The 19,864-nt window shown below is 35.9% G+C and overlaps 1 protein-coding gene across 2 annotated transcripts; it reads right to left on the reverse strand.

Annotated features, from left to right (window-relative positions):
* Positions 1 to 279: 279 nt before the first annotated feature.
* On the reverse strand, positions 280 to 19,565 carry LOC113059942 (voltage-dependent calcium channel gamma-6 subunit-like). 2 transcript variants are annotated; one of them, XM_026228655.1, is made up of 6 exons: positions 18,068 to 19,565; positions 14,283 to 14,779; positions 14,016 to 14,204; positions 5,948 to 6,022; positions 4,521 to 4,658; positions 2,716 to 2,979 (listed from the first exon to the last, which is right to left on the reverse strand). In XM_026228655.1, the coding sequence occupies exons 2-6, from the start codon at positions 14,371 to 14,373 to the stop codon at positions 2,756 to 2,758; spliced, it is 717 nt and encodes a 238-aa protein (XP_026084440.1). In that variant the 5' UTR covers positions 14,374 to 14,779; positions 18,068 to 19,565; the 3' UTR covers positions 2,716 to 2,755. The 2 variants fall into 2 exon arrangements, with proteins under 2 accessions (XP_026084439.1, XP_026084440.1); XM_026228654.1 differs by having other exon boundaries at positions 280 to 2,979; positions 14,016 to 14,779.
* Between the last annotated feature and the right edge of the window lie 299 nt (positions 19,566 to 19,864).

The following is a 19,864-nucleotide window of genomic DNA, read 5'->3' on the forward strand; positions in this document are numbered from 1 at the left end:
TCGCCTCGGCAAACTTTCAAGGAGGACACAAGATGACTTAAAATCATTAAAATAAAACAAAATTTGAATTAAAATAAGCCAAACCAATCAAAATATTCCTTTTTTTTAATTCACCCCCTCATCAACAGTTTTTTTTTTTTTTTTTTAGTAGCAGGGCCTTTGAATATTGTTTAAAACAATAGGGGGCCTTGGAGTCAAAAGGTTAAGAACCATTGTTCTGATAATAACCTTAAAAAAATTGATAAGAGAATGAAAAAAAAAAAAAAAACACATATCTTCCTTTTAACTGCACCTTAAGATGTAATCTAGATATTTCGCAGAATCATATTAGATTTCTTTTTTTTAATTTTCTGTAATATTGTAGACAATTATTGACCAAATTTTTTCCTAATTTCCAGATGGGCGGGCCATCACTTTCTCACTATTGGAGGACTGTCTAGAGAGGGTTTCATTGTACCCACCCACAAACATGCATTCATTTCAGTATCGACCGACAATTAATAAACCTGTGCCAGCAGATCCTGTTTTATCCTGTTTTCCCCCTATGCTCTCGTACACATAAAAAGTGAAAGAACAGCTCGCTAGTCTGACAAGCACTATTAAAGGGCTATATATACAAGCAGACCTCTGGCTTGAGTGTCAGCCTACAGCTCCAATTTCCCAACTCCGCACCCACCCTTAACTCCCCCCATCAGATCAACCGACATGCTCTCATGCTACAGACCTGATAGAGATTCACCAAATTAAAAGAGGCAGTAATAAGCACACTGTAGGGCATGTTGAGACGGTTGCTCCTGGAACATGCTCTCCACCCATTATTTCTGCGGTTTGAGGAAATCTAGATTGTTACACACAGCAGAATGGAGGCTCTAGTTAGACTGGATGGATGATGTCATATAGTCCCTTACTGAGACTCAGACCTTTCCTCACTTCCCAAATGTACTGGCACTGCATTCACAAACACTCGGGTGGGAGCGGAGGAACGGGACAGCAGACACAGCGAAACAGCAGCTCCACCCAAACCCGTAGAGACACCTAAGAGCGATCAACATTGAGAGAGAACGTCGAGGGGGGGCATAGTTGACATTCTAGGATAATATTTCTCATCCACTTCAACTTGATGTGCTTAGATGAGCAATGCTCTAATTTTAGACTGAGCGAGTGGCAAAAGAGAAGGAATGAGATTAAGAAACAAGTGCAGGAGACTGTCTTAGGTGAAAGAGATTTAATCCTCAAGCAAACGGGTAGTGAACGGGTAAGAGCGTGACAAATAGAGAATGACACAAACAACCAAGTGAAGAACATCCAGCAAAAGAAAGAAGTAAGTTCAGTGAAGGACAGTGTGTTAAGTATGAGGGATGTGTCTAAAGAAAAGCTGGAGTACAATATAAACACACAGTATTTACATAAAAAATGTGGCTTAACAGTGAGTTTGTATCATCCACATCAATAGATTTCGTACATCATTATTATACACACAATAGAAACGCATCGGCTTCATACGTTTAAGTATTAAGCATCATTTTACATTTATATAAATAAACCATCCTAAATCTATGCACTGAAATCTATTACATCAAGTCTGCTGACTGCTAGACCAAGTATAACTTATTTAAAAGAAAGACGGTACAAGGACACGTCCCAAGTGAAACATTAAATACAGAAATTTGCAAGGTTCATAAAACAACTGATATATTGTTAAACAGTTTCTTTCACATTTTTAAATGTGGCCAAAAGTGTTACATTTTAGGATCACTGGAGCTGGTCACGAGCGTGTGTTATGATGCTAGTGTGCTGATGTCCCCATTTGCTTTTATAACTAGCCTCACTAGCTAAACTTTGTTGGTCAACCAGCTTCAACAAAAAGATACTTCTGGTCAATGAAGCTCACCTGCCAAGTTTTGCTATTAAACAGCAAGGCTATGATGGTTCACAAGCCATCACTTCCTAGCATAAACCAACTTCAGAAGCTAGTTATCAGTTGAAATAACAACAACAATAAAGGCCTATTTGCACCAAGGATAACTATACTGGTTACTGTATAAATGATAACTGTAAAGTTTGAATAATCATACTAATTCCATGAGAATAGAGAATTCCACACCACAGCTATAACAATAATGCCACAGAGGAACAATATCGCTGGAATCATTTTCATAATGATTTTTTTTTTCTTCTAGCTGATGAATGATAAAAACACTGACAGCCAGTCAGAATCCACTCAACTTTAAAGAGCTCAAGCATTTAAGCCGGCGTATGACAAAAGCGTATGTGCTCTTTTAATAAACAGAATGTTATCTGACACTTATGACACTTGGTGTGAACAGGCCTTTAGCATTGAAAGGATGGCATATTTTTCCATAAAAACAAAAGTACACTTTTAACCCACAGATACTTGATAAGCCAGTATTATATGCCTAGTAATCAAATAAGGTTTCTTCTACCACTGCACAGGGAGAATGCATAACAGCACAACATGTTGTGTAAATGAAGCCTTTAAAGACAGTAAACAGATCTGTTGGTCGCTGATTTTATGTACATAACCATCATAGAAATATCAGTTCAAATTTCAGAGTCGGTGTATGAGCATTAAGGTCTATAATCTTATTGATAAGCAAACTAATGCTAGTTACTGCAAAACATTATGAACATTAGCATTTTTGAGAGTCCTTTATAACATCAGTCAATCTCCACAAACAGCATAAGAGTATAAAAGATCTTGTGCTGCTCAACTCATGGGCAGTCCCCCTGACAGCTAGGCATCACTACTGCTCTGCTGACCAAAACATTTCTCCAGGGGGTTGTTGGGGAGGGAAAGCAACAGGAAAATAAGCCCTCCAAAAATGAGAATGGCCCCAGCCGAGCCAAGACATGCCACTGACCAGGACAACTCGTGATGGAGAGGGAAACTGTGATCGCTTGCCAATAACGCCAGCACAGACTGGTGGAAAACTATGATGGACAAGAAGACCAGGATACCTGGGGAAAGTGGAGATGAAAGGTCATTTTATTGAAATGAACGGTTCACCTATTTGGATTTAACATGAAACATTTAGTAGCAGAATTACATATATAGCTGGCAAATTCTGAAATTGCTCAGAGATGTTTTCAGTAGCGCTTCACAGTACATAGCTTCCTACTTTAGCTTGTCACTTTAGCTTTCACTGTATGCTGACAGTTTAAGTTATATAAGCACATTTAATGTAAATTAGTTCCAATTTGATATTCTCACTTTATTTTAGTGATAAGAATGTCATTGAATTTTGGAAGAATATCTGTGGCTGTTTAAATAACTTAAATGCAAGTTAACATATACTAAATTACTGATTTAATAAAATCTAGTTTTTTTTTTTTTGATAAGCTAATGAGTTGATCATTACATAAATGATCATATTAAGCATACCTGGACATTTTTATTAACTGATTGTTTTTTTTACTTAATGAAATTATCTCTATTACAAAAAAATTGGACCGGGAAAGACATGCTATTGTTTGTTATGCTCGTGTATATTATGGTTGGCAATTCAAAGTTGACATTTAAAATGTTGGTTTTTGGGGTTGAACTGAAATAGCCATCAATCAGTTGTTGAAATTAGTAAAAAAAAAACAAAAAAAAAACACTTAAATTGTGTTTCTGCTACTATTTAGGTTGCTCTAAATCAGAAATCAGAAAGATTGATGCAACCTGTTGCTTTTGTTTGAGCATTAACATTTTTTTTTGTTTTTGTTTTTTTTTGTTTACAATATTGAAATGTTTTCTTGTTATGCAACTATTAATTGATTCTAACAAATCACTATTTTTAATTAAGTCAAGTTAAGTACACATCACAGTAGCGCTTTCTGGTTAATTTTCATGACTTGCGGATCAGTAAGAGAGTGGCTTATGAAGTAAGTAACAATTCAACAAAAATCAACTTGAGTCTGATTTAAATGTGTAAACTCGTAAACTGAGGCTTATTCATTTTTTTAAGTGACTCATTAAAAGTTCACTTCGTTGAGGTCAGACTTAACTGAAAACATGAACACACTGAAGAGCTGCTTTATAATAGTAACTGAGGTTATAATTCTAGTTGAAAGTGATGCTGTTTTTTTGTGTCATGTTTAATACTGTAAAGCTGCTTGCTTTAAATGATCACATGCTTTCTCAACTGCTAATTTCTCACTGCTGTCTCACCCCGTTCAAGTGTAAAAAAAATAATAATAATAACTTCACCGGGAGTATATCAGGGAGTTTCTGCAATATTTTCTTATTATATACCTCAAACTCAAAATAAATATGAGAGATTACACTGGATTAGTGAAGTGACACTGTTCACAGCTGTATTTCTTGAGATGCCTGACAATGAGATGATTGAGGTTTATTAGAATCTCAGCAATGGGACACACTGCGCTTGACCATTGCCAATCCCCAGGAAGCTTCAATAAAACTGAGCCTCCTCCATGACTACTTTTTAGATTTACTGCAGATACTGGTGTTATTTAAAGTTGCTGAATAAAGTCAAAAGGTATTTAAAAGGTACCTGAGAAGATGAAGCAGATAGTAGCAGGCTTGAGGAAGAAGGGCACGCTCTTACTGAGGGACATAGTGATACACACAGAGCCCATGATCATCAGAAACAAACTGAACAAAGCCAACATTGCACCTGCTATATGCAAACCTACGAGAGAAACAAAGCAAACAGAGTCAATTTATTTCTAATACAAAATTATCCATCATTAAACAATATAGCCACACACATGCGGTCAACTAAACCCTGGTGTGTTTATTGAGCCTTTAATTTCAAAACCACTGGCATTAATGCCCCTCCCTAACAGCTTGCACACTTCTAGCACTTGATGCTGGAACATGGCTGAAGGGATTTTGCTCCCATTCAGACAGAAGAGCATTAGTGAGGTCAGGGACCGATTTTGGCCAATGGGATCTGGCACACATTCAGCACTCCAGCTCATCCCAAAGGTGTTTAATGAGGTTCAATCTGAATTTTAATGCATAATTTATGCATTTAGCAGACGCTTTTATCTAAAGCAACTTACAGTACATTCAGGTTATAATTTGCATTTATATATTTGTATGCTGACACAAGGCTTTACCACTGAGCCACATAACAAAAACATATGCTATATTCAGGCAAAAGACTACAAATTAAGTAATTTTTCACTAAAAACCTTAATCTTGTTTCATACATGCTTGGTGAGAATCTGATTAATCAACCAATTATTCTTTTGAATCAGGTCTTTCCAGTTAATTAGTTAATCCAGTTCACAATACCAGAGTGAATGATTTCATACTGACATGGAACACTAACTCAATAACAGTTAACTGATTTTATACAGCGATAATGTTGTTTTATACAGAGAAAATGTTGAGATTTTTAGTGAATAATAACTTAAACTTCAGTCTGTTTCACACAAAGCTATCATATGAATTCAAAGGACATGAAATATAGCGTATGGACCACTTTTACAGGTTTTCTAATGCTTTTGCATCGTTTGATTGAAATTGCATGGGAAAAAATTACATTACATTCTTTAATATACCTCCTTTTGTGTTCAACAGAAATAAAGAGTTGTACTGATTTGGAACAACATGGTGAGTAAATGATAACAGGAGTTTATTTTTTTATTTTATTTTTTTGGTGGACTATACCCTTAAATGCCCTAGCCAAAGAGTTTTGGCATATGTTTTGATGGGACATTCAAGAATTATCCCAATGCACTTGAAAACTGAAATATGATTTCAACAACAAATAGAGCTCAAGTATGATGAATTCTTATGCATGTGCACAGCATGGGATGTGGAGAGATGGAGAGACATAGAGCAGGGGGAGGAGACAGAAACACATGACTGATTTTCAATGAGAGAAACCACGTGGAAGGAGAGAGAATGAATAGACGAGGGACTACATTGCAGAGAAGAGAGAGAGCAGACTATAAAGGAAGAACTTACCTTTTTCTGTCGTTTTCTTAAATATGACAGCATTCTCTCCAGAAGTGTAGACTTTAAAGTACGTGCAGTTTGATTCTGAGGGCAAAAAAGGAGACAGTGAGAGGGAAGGAGACAGAGAAGGTGAAGAATAAAGATCAGTCAGAAACACAGAAAAAGGCACTTGAGCTCTCTGTAAGCCCTGTGAGGGTCATTGTGTATTAATGTGCTGAGGACACAGAGCAGCCCTCTCACATATGGCACTGAAAGAACAAGAGAGACACGGAGGCAGATGGAGAGGGAGGGAACGAGAGGGAGGCAGATGGAAAGAGAGGACGAAGCACATACTCAGGTTAATATATACAACATCAAATCCACATTCACTCTCTCTTGTCCTCTGCAGCTTGTGTGCTGTCTTCTTACATTTCCATTTTTTTTTCCACTCATGTCCTCTATATTTAGACTTGAAACCGGGCAGCAGTCAGACTGCAGTTTATCCATGTGCAATGACTGACCCTTCTGCTTTAACTTTGACCATCTTTTCCATAACTTTCATCTTTCAACTGAAAATGATCTGTGTATACTACAAACTTGCATATAGTCGTAAACAGATTTAAAATAAAATCTAATCATACACATATACACACATCAGATTTTTCATTTTGGAGATTTTATGTGCATTTACTTTTTTTTTTAAATCATTTTCAAAACAATTTAATTTTAATTAATTAATGGATTTAGTCACAAATAATTGCGCATATACAAATATTTGCTGAGAAAAGCCCCCAAATGGAGAAACTTCAAACACTTTATTCTAAGTTATCATTGTAAGCTTTAACTAGACATAAATAAAGTGTCTTTAGAAGTCAATATATTGTTTGTTAGTTTTTCACATCAGTGAACATAAACCAATCACTGACCTACAGTCCACAGCAATCCATATTTTGTCAATTCGTTCAAAGTTGATTCAGGGTCACACTTAACACATTTCTCATCTATGCTGGGTTTTTTTTAGGTACACATGAATCGCAGTCATGTTTTTGTCCATTTTATTGTATCCTGTGGCTTTTTTCTAGTATACCTCAATATATATATATTTTTGTTGTATATATTTACATTAATGTACAATTACTAATGTTTTAATAAATATAATAATTGTACTAAACTATTTCGTCAGCCTAATATAAATACATGCACTTGCCCACACACGCACGTTCAAATAAGGTCACTGCTGTGAGCTGCACTACATATGATTAGCATAGAGCTGGTAATGTAATATTGAACAGATCTCTTAAAAATGCATCATGAAAGTCTGAGAATGAAGTCAAGGCATCTCTATATAATGGCAGGGTTGCAGCATTAAACCATTAAGAAATTTTAGTCATCATTAAAGGCACTATATGTAATTCTTCAAAACAGTCTCACTCCCAACTCGTCACATATTGACAATTGGTCAGGACACTTTGGCGTCGCTTTTTGATGCACAGGGTATCCCTTTAGCATAATTTTTCTACATGCAGTGTCCTCCATTGCTTTAAATAAGAAACCTTTAGCATCAATATGCTGATGCAATAGGCTTATAGTCATGATTATATATTGGGCAATAATATTGCCATTATTGCATATATGTTGAGGTGTGATTTTTCAATGCAAAGTCACAACAGTTTTATTTATATTACATTATTTACACATTTATGAGCAGGTAACCCAGCCCATGCCCCTAAACCTACCACTTGTCAATAAGGAACAATATATAATAGGCAGATACAACTACCGTCATAATTTATTCATGACATCACTTACAGATGGCACAATGACACAATGACACGGTCCACAATTTTCTAGTGGTTTTTTGATATATATATATATATATATATATATATATATATATATATATATATATATATATATATATATATATAATTATTATTTTTTTATTATTTTTTTCATACATACTGTGCCTTTAACAGCATGTAAAATGTTCGATGCAGAAACCATGCCTGCCTTGTCTCTGAATTGGCAGGTAAAATTTGGCTCAAACTTTGCTGTTCTGCATTCTCAGCTAAAGGGGTGTCATGTTATTATCTGTTATGACAAGTAGAGAGTGGAACTGTTCCTTAAAAGAGCTGACAGTCAGACCAGTGGCACTGTTACAAGAGTCTTCATCACGGTCCTATGGGCCTTGCAAACTGAGGCAAATTAAACTCCCTGGCTCTCTGTTCATGCGTGTTGTTATGTGAGAGGTAAGATGAATATAACAAACCAGAACATGGAAAACAAATCAGCTAATACTGCATCTCATAAAGTCAACAGCCTTTAGTAACATCACTGTTTGACTTTAGTTGAGCTGAATGCTGCTTTGTATCTTTAAAAACAATTGTAAGTACATATATGGATGCTATATAATGTTCTCACATTTCCAAAAATACATGAAGAACAAATAATATATTAAATGATTAAAGCCTAAAACTATTTTGTGTATGTGTTTATTAATTTAAAATTATTATTTTGTATTTTTATCTCATGATTTCAGTCTCCAGTTTCCCCAGGAGCAAAACAAACAACACACTGGGTGTGGTAGGCCGTGTAATATGGTGACTACATTCAGAATAGAAAACTATCTATCTATCTACTGCCTACTAGGGGTGGAACGTTACACAGATGTCACGATTCAGGAATCACGGTTCGATAAGATTTCGGTACAACAGAAAAAAAAATCTACTATGCGTGTTTTGTTTTTTTTTCATTTGTTTTGAACTGACAGTAGTACAAATTAAAAAAGATTTCCACATAAATGTGAAAATACTAAATGTTATTACGTTGTAAAATATGTATAATCTGCAGTACATATACAGTATTGTTCAAAATAATAGCAGTACAATGTGACTAACCAGAATAATCAAGGTTTTTAGTATATTTTTTATTGCTACGTGGCAAACAAGTTACCAGTAGGTTCAGTAGATTGTCAAAAAACAAACAAGACCCAGCATTCATGATATGCACGCTCTTAAGGCTGTGCAATTGGGCAATTAGTTGAAAGGGGTGTGTTCAAAAAAATAGCAGTGTCTACCTTTGACTGTACAAACTCAAAACTATTTTGTACAAACATTTTTTTTTTCTGGGATTTAGCAATCCTGTGAATCACTAAACTAATATTTAGTTGTATGACCACAGTTTTTTAAAACTGCTTGACATCTGTGTGGCATGGAGTCAACCAACTTGTGGCACCTCTCAGCTGTTATTCCACTCCATGATTCTTTAACAACATTCCACAATTCATTCACATTTCTTGGTTTTGCTTCAGAAACAGCATTTTTGATATCACCCCACAAGTTCTCAATTGGATTAAGGTCTGGAGATTGGGCTGGCCACTCCATAACATTAATTTTGTTGGTTTGGAACCAAGACTTTGCCCGTTTACTAGTGTGTTTTGGGTCATTGTCTTGTTGAAACAACCATTTCAAGGGCATGTCCTCTTCAGCATAGGGCAACATGACCTCTTCAAGTATTTTAACATATGCAAACTGATCCATGATCCCTGGTATGCGATAAATAGGCCCAACACCATAGTAGGAGAAACATGCCCATATCATGATGCTTGCACCTCCATGCTTCACTGTCTTCACTGTGTACTGTGGCTTGAATTCAGAGTTTGGGGGTCGTCTCACAAACTGCCTGTGGCCCTTGGACCCAAAAAGAACAATTTTACTCATATCAGTCCACAAAATGTTCCTCCATTTCTCTTTAGGCCAGTTGATGTGTTCTTTGGCAAATTGTAACCTCTTCTGCACATGCCTTTTTTTTAACAGAGGGACTTTGCAGGGGATTCTTGAAAATAGATTAGCTTCACACAGACGTCTTCTAACTGTCACAGTACTTACAGGTAACTCCAGACTGTCTTTGATCATCCTGGAGGTGATCATTGGCTGAGCCTTTGCCATTCTGGTTATTCTTCTATCCATTTTGATGGTTGTCTTCCGTTTTCTTCCACGTCTCTCTGGTTTTGCTCTCCATTTTAAGGCATTGGAGATCATTTTAGCTGAACAGCCTATCATTTTTTGCACCTCTTTATAGGTTTTCCCCTCTCTAATCAACTTTTTAATCAAAGTACGCTGTTCTTCTGAACAATGTCTTGAACGACCCATTTTCCTCAGCTTTCAAATGCATGTTCAACAATAGTTAAATAGGGACCACCTGATTCACACCTGTTTCTTCACAAAATTGATGACCTCAGTGATTGAATGCCACACTGCTATTTTTTTGAACACACCCCTTTCAACTAATTCAACTAATTGCCCAATTGCACAGCCTTAAGAGCGTGCATATCATGAATGCTGGGTCTCATTTGTTTTCTGAGAATCTACTGAACCTACTGGTAACTTGTTTGCCACGTAGCAATAAAAAAATATACGAAAAACCTTGATTATTCTGGTAAGTCACATTGTACTGCTATTATTTTGAACAATACTGTACATACAAGTAATAAATTCTTGAAATATATTTGATTTGGTTTACAGATAAACGGAGAAAAAATAGCGCGACACGAGTTTCAGTTCACTTTTATGACAGGCTTAATTTGCTCACAAGAAAGGAAACTCAAATGGCAGAAAGTGACATCCTATTTGTTTTCTTAATTTTATAAAAGCACAATATTTTATTTTCATTGTGAGTGTACACAAATAAAAGCAGCCCTTTATACAGTGATGTATTATTAAGACAATAAGTGTTTAAAGTTGATTCTGCTGTTATAAGGAAACAGTTGAAGTGATAGAACTGGTGTGACACACACACGCACACGCACATGCACACACAAAAGACATAAGTTCCAGCACTGCTAACTTGACAGCACAGTTGGCACTTTATCAAAATAAAATACAGTGAACCAAACATCAGCTGTAATTTACATAGTAAATCATAGTTTAGCATTAATATACATTACATTGCAAATATAGATATTATATTTAGAGTTGTGCCGAATGAGAGAGGTAGGATACAAGAACACAAAGCTCCATTTTAAAAACAGTTGAGTGCACCAGCCTTTAAAGTATACTCCTTTGCCAGTCTGTGAGAGACCCATTCAGACCCTGTGTTCCATTGAGAAGGGCTCATGCCTATGCCCTAATGCCTTCAAAGGGTTAAACCATTCAGAGTAAGAGCTTCGTAGGGTTGAAGAGTGTAGGGGACTAAACAACTGTTTCTTGAAGTGTCCTTCTGCTTCATCATCACATGCCCACACAGAGGTGCCATCATCATGCAAAGAATCTGTGCAAAGGATCATGGGAGCCCAAAGTTTCCATCAGTTATTCCCTTTAAAATTCTTCATTCCGAAGGCCCTTTGAGGTGGCCAGTTTTAAAAACTTAGTCTTGTAATGACCCTTCAATATGGCGGCCATGATTGTTTTCACTCCCGAGTAGGGCTGCATGATGAATCGAAATGGAATCAAAATCGCTATTCGACAGAAGCTGCAATTGTCAAACATATCTTTCTGTGAAGCACATTTCTTTGATCAGCAGTAAATCTCCATCCAAAGGTGCTGAAACTCCAAATACACCTAGCAGAAGAAACCCAGGAAATGCCTATAGCGGTAACTGGATAAACAGATTTAAAACTGCTTTTATTGATTCAATGTGACTAATAAACACATGATTATGACAATATATGGTTTATCGGAGTTATTGGGTCTCATTCATGAAACATTCGTAAATATACGAGTAAATATCTGAGTGATTTGCGCGTAAAGAGAACTTCCCGAAAACTCTTCTCCTGATTCACAAAAACTTCGTAAATGTCAGATGTGATAGTGAAATGTGTGTGTGTGTTAATGAATTCCAATCAGTCGTAAATGGGACGCGCGTGCACGCTCACTCTCAATTACCATAAATCCCTCCCATTAAATCCGACTGACAACTATATATGAGCATCATATTATGACACCAAACGAAGGATTTCAACATGTCTTCTCAAAAGCGACTGAAAAACAAACATTTCTCAGCTGCAGAAATTTAAGTTTTATTATCAGAAGTTCATTCAAAACGCCATTTAATTTTCAAGCGTACATAGTGGCGTATCAGGTCCTAAAAAAGGACGTTTGGCAGCATATTACAGATCCTATTACTGGCTCTCATAATAAAAGTTAAAAGAAAAACCGTATGTAATTAATATATATAATATTTTTTCAAAATGCTGTGTAAATATGTACCCGATTAAGGTGAATTAAAATGCAGCCATATTAATGAGCAAAACGTTCAGACGTTAAACGCACTATTTACGCGTGGCTGGGAGCAGGTGTAGATTTCTTTCGTACCAACTAACATTTGGAAAATACGAACATTTAATGAATCCGAAAATTTACGCCAAAACCACTTTACACGCGATTTACACAAAAATTCGTTCTGCTCGTGTTTCATGAATGAGACCCAATATTATTAGAATTTTCATTAAAATAAAGTATATTTATAATGCAATGCCTTTATGACGGCTTAGAATACTATGAAATATGTTGCGTGCCTTATTCTATATAAAAAGCCACGTCATCTAATAGAAGGATTTATTTCAAACACTCGACTGACGTTTTGAAGTGATTTTGGAGTAAAAATATGTTATTAAATGTGGTATTTTCACATGCTTTCAGATTCAGTAGCATTTACTACACAGAGCTGTAGTTCACTGAGAAGCTATGTGAAGAGCTGTCATTATTGCGAACGATTTCTTTGATTTCATAATCGAGTGATAAAAGCAATTTTTTTTTTTACATAACTTGTCAGTGAACTACGGATCTGTGTAGTAAATGCTGCTCCATCTGAAAGCACGTGATGATGATGATTTACTGCTGATTATAGAACCGGCTTTACTAAAAAAAAATGCGCATGACAATCACATTCGATTAATCAAGCAGCCCTACTCCGAAGTGCCCTTCGGAGGGCGATATTTCCCATTTGGAATGCACCTAGAGTCAGCCATGGTCACTGTCTAGTGGCCTTTTCGCTGTTCTTCTGCTGGCGGTAGGTTATCAAACAGTGTTGCATTGCTGTTGGCGCCCCTTTCTGGATTGGGGCCTGTATTTGTTGTAATGTCTCATGCACCGAACAGAGATGTCCATACCATGACAGTTCAGTATGAATACACATATCGTTCCACTCCTACTGCCAACTGAAAACTACACTATGCAACTTTTAAAAAATAGTATGTGAAACAGAATGCATTCTGTAAAAAGAAATGCTTTTAAAGTAAATAGTTACAGTTATTTTAAACTGCAATCATTTTTACTGTATTTTTGCCTCGGTGAGTTAAAGCTGCAGTAGGTAACTTTTGTAAAAAAATATTTTTTACATATTTATTAAACCTGTCATTATGTCCTGACAGTAAAATATGAGACAGATAATATGTGAAAAAAATCAAGCTCCTCTGGCTCCTCTCAGTGGTCCTATTGACATTTGCAGAAAGTCATGCGCTCCCGGTAAAAAATAACCAATCAGAGCTGCAGTCCGTAACTTTGTTTGTGTTCAAAATGTAGAAAAATGTATATAATAAGAGAGTACACCATGAATCCATTTTCCAACCATGTTTTTGGCTTGTCCTGAATCACTAGGGTGCACCTATAATAAGTGTTTATATTCGGACTATTTTAAATTGCTTCGGGGATACCGCGGCGGAGTAACCAAGTATCTTTGTGATTCTTCATAGACATAAACAGAGAGAAGTAGTTCTCTCTGTTTATGGCAGATGTTCTTCCGCAAGACACAAGCATTTCTGTTTATTAACCGCTAGAGCGTCAAAAGTTACCGACTGCAGCTTTAAAGAGACTACATATAAATAGTGAGTCAAGTCAAGAAACAGATGTTAAAATTCATAGAATATATTACAATTCCAGCACACTGCATTGTGGGATACAGTATGCAGCAGTTCATCCAGAAGTTAGACATAAAGAAAATTTACATACAACACACTGCAGAAACAGTGAGAAGTATGTTAGTTTTCTGTTCTGTGGGTGGGTGGGTTTGGTTGAGTGAGTGAGTGAGTGAGTGGGTGAGAGAGTGAGTGAGTGAGTGAGTGAGCGAGTGAGTGGGTGAGTGAGTAGGTATTTTCTCTCACCTCCAGGTAGCTCTGCAGGTCCACAACTCTCTCTCTCCGGGTCAATATCTGACACCCATAGCGTGCGAACGCATAATTTCCAAAGGCCGTAATGTGCCATCTCACATGTCTGGTTGTTCCTGGAGTGTTTTGGCTGGGATAACTCCACCCAGAACTCTGTACCCATGCCAAGTACCGTCAGTGTCACGCCTATGAGGGCGACAAAAAATGCCAGCTTGATCTTGCCCTCTTGGCTGTCACTCATTCGAGGGGGCCTCGGCCGTTTACCTTGACGCCCGCTCTTACTGCCAACTCCACCCAGAGCCGCCGCACCTACTCTCCCGTCATCTTCCTTTTGCAAAAAATAGTTGGACCACATGGCAACCACAATACTTGAAGATGAGAGGAGGAAATTCCCAGAGGTAAAGTCACGAAAGGGGACAAACAAATAACTAAAGCAAAAAACAGGAGACTAGAGTCTTGAGTTAGATGGATAGATAATAAACACGCAGAGAAGTATATTAATAAGAAGGCTCAAAAAAAGAACAGGAAGTTATTACAAAGTTCTGTGATTGAAAAAGAATCCAGCGTGCAAGAAATTCAGGCAACAGGGGGTCATTTCTGAAGAGTGTAGAGTGGGAATTAACTGATGTCTACAAAACACAAGAAGGTTTGATAAACTAGACAGGAATAATGGGTAGATGAAAAGAAAGACTTGATGACAGACACTGGATATCGGCCTTATAGAGCTGTGAAAAGATGATGCATTCCTCTTTTTGAAGAATCTGCAGAAAAAAAAGAGAAAAAAGGCTAGTATTCAAAACAAATAGAAAATTGCAGAACTGAAGAATAAATTGATCAGAGATATACAATTGAGCTTTCCCTTTAGTCACTATTTCTTTTTTTTTTATTTAATTTGGCAGTGTAGTAGAACAAATATTCAAGATAATTACTACACCTAATTATTTGAATTCTTAATAAAATTCTTAAGTTTTATTTTAATTCTAACACTACAATAAGGATGAAATTGTTATTCTTTTGTTTATTGTAATCTGTGTAGAATTTGTTCATTCATGGCAAAAGCATAAAAAAAGAAGCTTTTCATTTAGAAATAAAATGAGAATTTCTTCATGAAATTACAATTCAAATTACTATTTAAAAGCGTCTTCTTTTTAGAGAACTTTGGCAGAAAAGAGGACATAACTAATCCAGTAATTAGTGGCAAAGAGAACAGCCTTAAAAGGATAGTTTACCCCAAAAATAAAAAAACTGTCATTTACTCATCCTCAAGTTGTTCCAAGCCTGTATGGGTTTCATTTATCAGAGATCTACAACCAGTTGACAATCCCCACTGACTTCCATAGTATGAAAAAAACATTTGCAATTGGAAGTCAATGTGGACTACCGACTGTTTGGTTACCAGCATTCTTGAAAATATATTTTGTTTGTGTGTGTGTGTGTGTGTGTGTGTGTGTGTGTGTGTGTGTGTGTGTGTGTGTGTGTGTGTGTGTGTGTGCTCGCTCCGCAGAAGAAAGAAATGCATACAGATTTGGAACAGCTTGAACGGGATTTAATTACAGAATTTTCATTGTTGGGTGATTTATCTCCTTAATATCTTGAAAACCACATTATACCTTTGTCCTCTGTTGAGTAAACATACAGACAGTAAAGCTTACAGAGAAAGTTAATATGGGTCATGATTAGGTCACATTGTCTAAGAATTAGCTATGCCAGATGCGACTCCAAGAAATCAACACATACCCGCATAACTCAGCCCACTTTAGCCCTGCCTGTTTGATCTGTGCCATTTTAAGGCTTCATAAATACCCCAGCATTACATGTACAGAGAACAATTAGATGTGAGAGCAGGAAGAGTTTAACTTGGACTGAACAGACTGAGGGATGAAACACAAGGTTGTTGAGAATGGAGGCGAAAATAGGAACCAGGCAGTAGGTGTTAATTCATGTCTGACCGGCAAAACGACAGAGGGTCTAAAGTCATTAACACTGTACTCGTGCAGAGAGGGAGTACTACAAGACAAGGCTCACTGAGGCCAATCACCCACACGGGAGAAATAAGAATACAACAAGGCTAGAGACAAACATGTGGCCCATAGCCAAAATTATAGCATAAAACACTCATAAACATACCACAAGCATACATTTTTGAATGAGCTAAAATTATCTCTATATCTGTATAATAAAATATAGTACAAACAAATAATAATTATAATTAAAATGTGAATAAAAATACATTTTAATGATAATTAATTATATTTTTTTCTAGAACTTTTTAAAGCACTAGAATAGTATATAGTATGTGACCCTGGACCACAAAACCAGTCTTAAGTGTCAATTTTTATAATAAAATAAATAAGTTTTCCACTGATGTATGGTTTGTTAGGATCAGACAATATTTCGCTGAGACATCTATTTGAAAATCTGGAATCTGAGGGTGCAAAAAAATAAATAATAATAATACTGAGAAAAACGCCTTTGAATTTGTCCATATGTGTTCTTAGCAATGCATATTATTAATAAGTTTTGATATATTCAAGGTAGGAAATTTACAAAATATCTTCATGGAACACGATCTTTACTCAATATCTTAATGATTTTTGGCACAAAAGAAAAATCTATAATTTTGACCCATACAATGTTTTTTGGGGCTATTGCTAAAAATATACCCCAGCGACTTAAGACTGGTTTTGTGCTCCAGGGTCACATATATACTTAAGATTTTAATACTTATCAGACAGTATATATTTTGAAGTAAGTTTATTTTTTTATTTAGTTTGCCCCATTGGCAAATAGTTTTTAAAGTATACACTACCTACCGTTCAAAAGATTGAAGTAAGTTTTTTTTTTTCTTTTCTTTGAAAAACAGCATTTTTAAGAATGCTATCAACTGATCAAATGTGACAATAAAGAGTTTTACTTTGTTACAAAAAAGTCAGATAAATTACAAATTTTATTTTCTATTCAAAGAATCAAAAAAAAAACTCTTTTTAACATTGATAAGTAATGCTTAAACACAAAAATGTTATACATTTAAAAATATAATAGAAATGACTCTCAGAGTACAAGGCTTTTCAGAATATGTAAAAAAAAACATACATGTAATAAATATAGCAGGCTTTAAGCTTAAAACAAAAAATACTGTCAAGTCAACTTTAAAGTCAGTACACAAATACAGATTATGCAGTGTGACTACAAACTGTTCTGCAGATATAATATTAGATAGTCAGTAATGGTTTTTGGTTTCACATTTTGTTGTGTAAGTTACAGTCATTTGAGATATAACAAACTGTCAAAACACTATCCATGACCTGGACATGTAACACAGGGCAGGCTATAATTAACCCACCAAGATCATCTCCATCTCCGCTCTTTATATTACCCCAACTCTGTCAAAACTACCTTCAGAATAATTTTGCTTCTATAATATGTCCTATACTATGGGTGCCGACTTGCCAGCTGTTGGCACCCATAGCAAAGGGGCTCACATCTCAGTCAAGGCAGTCAGAATGAAAGAAACCAATTTTCATTTTAAAACAACTGGGCTTCAGTCCCACTCTCACACATTAGATCCGTGATATCAAATCCAGAAACAATGTATAAACATCTCTCAGCAAAATAAATTACATCCAGACCAACGTAACTGCCTAAATGTCAGTAGCTTATTAAATAGCAAGACAAACACAACGTCTGACAACATCTGCAATAAAAGTGCTAAATTATGAACACATATATTTTTTTTTTAAATTCAGGTTAACATACAAAATCAGCTTCACCTGTAGCAGTGTACAGACTATTTAAATTTTATACTCATATCAATACATCATAGATTTTATTCTAGAAATCCTAGGTTTAGAGGAAAAAACAAGTTTGCAAAGTTCTCAAATGTCTTAACAATCAATTTTCCTGAGTGCATAATAAAATACACATTTTAGAAGCTGCACAGTGTTAAACTATTCAATGAAATTTAAGGTTTATGTCACAGATTTTTATTAAATTATGACAGTATGCGTGTGTGCAGCAAGTGCATTGAGTGAGAGCAATGAAATCCTGACCTGTTCTGTGTGGGTGCAGATCTGATGACTACATACATGAAACTCAGCTGAGAGAGGAGGAGAAGGAGGGATGTAAAGAGAGCGAGAGAGAGAGAAAGAAAGAAGGGTGGAGAAAACTGAGACTGGGGCTCATGAAATCAAGTTGTAGAGACCGTGTTTGACTGCTCAGTCACCCAAGTATATGGTTCATGCAAGAGTATTTATCTACTCATGGACACATTTGATATTTTTCAGTGTATATCAGTGTGAGTTTTGCATGTCTGGGAAAGTCAGTCGAGGGAAAGTCAGCTGATCGACGGATGTTTGTGTTTGTATATGGGCAAGGGTTCTATTTTGGACAAGCACCTGTTAATGACATTAAGAGCGCGTGTGGGAGTTACAGTTGCAAAGACAGAAAAGAGAGAGGACTGTTTATAAGGCGAGAGAAAGCAGCTGATTGAGCAGCTTAGAAAATTACAGATGGCATTAAATCAGAAAAAGGATATAAAATTAAGAAGGATAGAGGGCTGGCTGTAAGACATATTGGGGCATGATCAGAAGGTGAAAAATAATAAAGCCAAAAAGACGGTCACTAATTAACCAACAAAACACTTGCCTATCCATCCAGTAGTATTAGTTCAATCACAGCCGTTCCATAAATAATTAGAAAACATTTGTTGTCTTTATGATAAGAATTTCTGTCTCTCCGAAGTTCTAAGAACTATTTCATTGAACTTTAACAAAGAAAAATATCAAAGCAGCATACTTCAGGATATCATTTACTAGCTAAATGCATTAACCTCTTTCAAAGACTTGACACCATCGATGTCACTTCCTACACTGCTGCAAACTGCTAATCTGTCGCCATGATAATGTTATCTAGCAGGCTAACATAGGTGGTGTCAAATTTGCAAAAACTGAAAACTTGAGTACGTTTTGCACCATATGCCTTTGTTTTCCAGCAAAAGCATGTAATGTTTTGCCTTCCATTGTAGCAGATTAATTTCCAGGTGCAAATTGTGAAAAATAATGTCAAGTTGTAGAAACGTCTAAAGAGAATTACTGGTCAGACTGGACCAGAAAAAATCCTTACTTTTGAGCTCCTCTTGTGTAAATATTTTTTGCACGACATGCATCAGGTAGACTGTAGTTAGGCCTTAGAATCAGATACTTGTAATACAATTGAGCAATACAATTTGATTTCTACATAATAAAGATAATTAAATTATATCCATGTACTTTTGCCAAGCAGCTAAATGTCGTTTTATTATATTCTATTAAAATTAGCCACCCGATAAAGAACTATTTTTCCCAGTCTTAACAGTGGACTTTATTTAGTTTAATCTACTGGTTTTGTGAAGCACATTAAAATCTTCAATCTCTATTTCTCTGCATTTCATAATTTCTAGTCAATTTATAGAAACGCGTGAATATCAGCAATCAACATATTTATGATATCATGTCCCGTTTCTTTTTTTATATATTTATATCAGGAAAAAAACACAAACATATACCACCCTAGCCACCCCCCACAGAGGCTAAAAACAGTCTGACTACTGACTGACCCATTGCTCATAATACTCAGATTCCATATCTGGGACGTGAGCGGTGCCTGTTAGCACTATCTGCTGGCAGAATACAGATACAGTGTGTAGAAAGTCAATTCAAACGCACTGAGTTTATTTCACCAGATGTTTCTCTGGTCCTCATTACATAAACGCACCGTATTAAATCAACTCAGCTTATTACAGTTTTAAAAAACAGCAGTGGACAGTTAGATACAGAATGTATAAAAAAGAAAAAGATAAAGAAACAAAG

The sequence above is a fragment of the Carassius auratus genome, chromosome 41 (assembly GCF_003368295.1).
Source record: "Carassius auratus strain Wakin chromosome 41, ASM336829v1, whole genome shotgun sequence".
Classification (NCBI taxonomy): Eukaryota; Metazoa; Chordata; class Actinopteri; order Cypriniformes; family Cyprinidae; genus Carassius; species Carassius auratus.